The 2450-nt window shown below is 38.0% G+C and overlaps 1 protein-coding gene across 1 annotated transcript in view; it reads left to right on the forward strand.

Annotated features, from left to right (window-relative positions):
* The first annotated feature begins 401 nt into the window (after positions 1-401).
* fgf7 (fibroblast growth factor 7) overlaps positions 402-2450 on the forward strand; it is a 13375-nt gene continuing 11326 nt past the window's right edge. The window contains exon 1 of the mRNA XM_030131143.1: positions 402-806. Coding sequence (XP_029987003.1) covers positions 521-806 — 286 coding nt within the window. The 5' untranslated portion in view covers positions 402-520. The remainder of the gene's footprint in view (positions 807-2450) is intronic.

Consider the following 2450-nt stretch of genomic DNA (forward strand, 5'->3'; position numbering starts at 1 on the left):
ACTGCAATAATAATGATAACTGTGATAATTTTAGTCACAATAACCGTGATATGAAATTTTTCATATCATTACATCCCTCGATTTGTCAAATAACTGTATATGGAATAAATCTGGTCTTTCTTGTTTTTGTCTTTTAGCATCATCTTGTGTGACTTCTCCCAAACTGGATTATGATGTCCCTTAACGGAATATGGTCTCAAGTGGATCCAACACACTGTCAGCGTGGACTAAAGCCAGACCTGATCCCATAACCCTGTCAGCTGTGTCCTGCAAACTGAGTCCACCCCAACAACACCCAGACTGTCACCTCTGAAAGCAGCCCAAACAACACCAGGGATCCCTGCTGCAGGAACAGGGACGGGGGGGACGGGTGGGGGGCGTCAAAACACCAGGAGTGCAAGTCAAAGGCGAGGGGGGGGTGGGGGTCAGGGGGGGTCGTCGGTCTGCTGAGGAAAAGCTCACAGATCTTTATCTGACATTTCAGTATGTTGTTCATGGATCCCCACTGCATTGTATTATAATGCGCAAATGGATACTGCCATGGAACCTTCAGAATGTGTTCTCAGGACTGTACCTGCACGCCGTCTTCCTGTTCGGCAGCGTGTGTGTGGTCTACAGTGACTGCACTCCAGAGCAACTGGCCGCCATCATGAACTGCTCCAAACATGAGCGCCACTCCAGGAACTATGACTACATGGAGGGGGGGGACGTACGCATCCGTCAGCTGTTCAGCCGCACCCAGTGGTTCCTGACAATTGATGACAATGGCAACATCAATGGGACTCAAGATCCCACCAACTGCTACAGTAAGAAGGAGGCTTTTTGTCTATTTATAATAATACCTGTCACATTTATTTACATCAGGGGTCTCAAACTCATTTTCTTTCAGGTTCCACATTCAATCAAATTTGATCTCAAGTGGGCCGGAGCAGTAAAATAATAACAGAATAAGCTATAAATAATGACTTTGTTTTAGTGCAAAAAAAACAAAACAAAACATTAAATTATGAAAATGGTTACTTTTATAAACTTTCCAAACCTGAAAAAACTGAAATTTCTTAAGAAAAATAAGTGCAATTTTAACAATATTCTGCCTCATCTTATCATTTCTACATGTGCATTATGGATGAGATCTACAAAGACACTAAACACTGAGGAACAGGCAGAAAAATTGTTAAAATTGTGCTTAATTTTCTTTAGACATTTCAGGTTGTTCACGGATCTGGTTCAGGTTATTCACATTTAATTGTTACAGGATAGTTTGTAAATGTAAATATTTTCATAATTTAATGTTATTTTTTGCACCAAAACAAAGACAAAAATTTGAAGTTGTCATTATTTATAGAAATAATGTTTTTTTTTTTTTCACATAAAACAGAGAAGAAAATATGGAGTCATTCTTTTTTGTGGGCTATTATATTATTTGACTGTAGATCATATTGGTCTGTATGTGGAACCTGAACTAAAATGAGTTCCACAGCCTTGACTGTGGAATTTTTGCACTTTGCAAATTCATCCCAGGGGCCGGATTAGAACCTTTGACGGGCTGCATTTGGCCCCCAGGACGCATGTTTGAGACCCCTGATTTAGATTAACCTCCTGAGACCTAGGAAATGTCAGCAAAGTACCAGCTCTTTTTTATTTTTATTAAATAAGTGCCTATATTGGAAACATCAGGATGCAACAGTTTTTTCAGATGCAGTTTTTTAAATTTTTATGGAATGTCCTTTGTGGTGGACAGTTTTCTTTTCTTTTTTTTGTATAAAGTTGTGAAACTCTTGTCCATAAATGTGGACAGAAAACCCATAGCTGGGTCTGAGGAGGTTAATGTCAGCCAATATGAAGTGTTAACGTAATGAACGTAGGGGCAAATTTTCCTGTGGATCAGAGGGGGTCAAACTCATTCTAAATCAGGGGCCATGTTCAGCCAAAACTGGTCTGAAGTGGGCCAGACCAGTAAAATAACAACATAAGGATATATAAATAATGTCAACTCCAAACTTTTGTCTGTGTTTTAGAGTGAAAAAAGTAAAAATCTAGTTTACATCTACAAATTATCCTTTAACCTCCTAAGACCAAGCTATGGGTTTTCTGTCCACATTTGTGGACAAGAGTTTCACAACTTTATACAAAAAAAAAAAAGAAAAGAAAACTGTCCACCACAAAGGACATTCCATAAAAATGTTAAAAACTGCATCTGAAAAAACTGTTGCATCATGATATTTCCAAAATGGGCACTTATTTAATAAAAAACAAAAAAAAGCTTGTACTTTGCTGACATTTCCTGGGTCTCAGGAGGTTAAAACAATGTGAATAACATACACAAACTGAAATTTCTTAAGGGAAAAAAAAAGTGCAATTTTAACAATATAATGTGTCGGTTTATCATTTACACATGTGCATTACAACTTACAGATCACAGTGGATCTACAAATATACAAAATATTTAA

Source organism: Sphaeramia orbicularis, chromosome 3 (genome assembly GCF_902148855.1).
Source record: "Sphaeramia orbicularis chromosome 3, fSphaOr1.1, whole genome shotgun sequence".
NCBI classification, from domain to species: Eukaryota; Metazoa; Chordata; class Actinopteri; order Kurtiformes; family Apogonidae; genus Sphaeramia; species Sphaeramia orbicularis.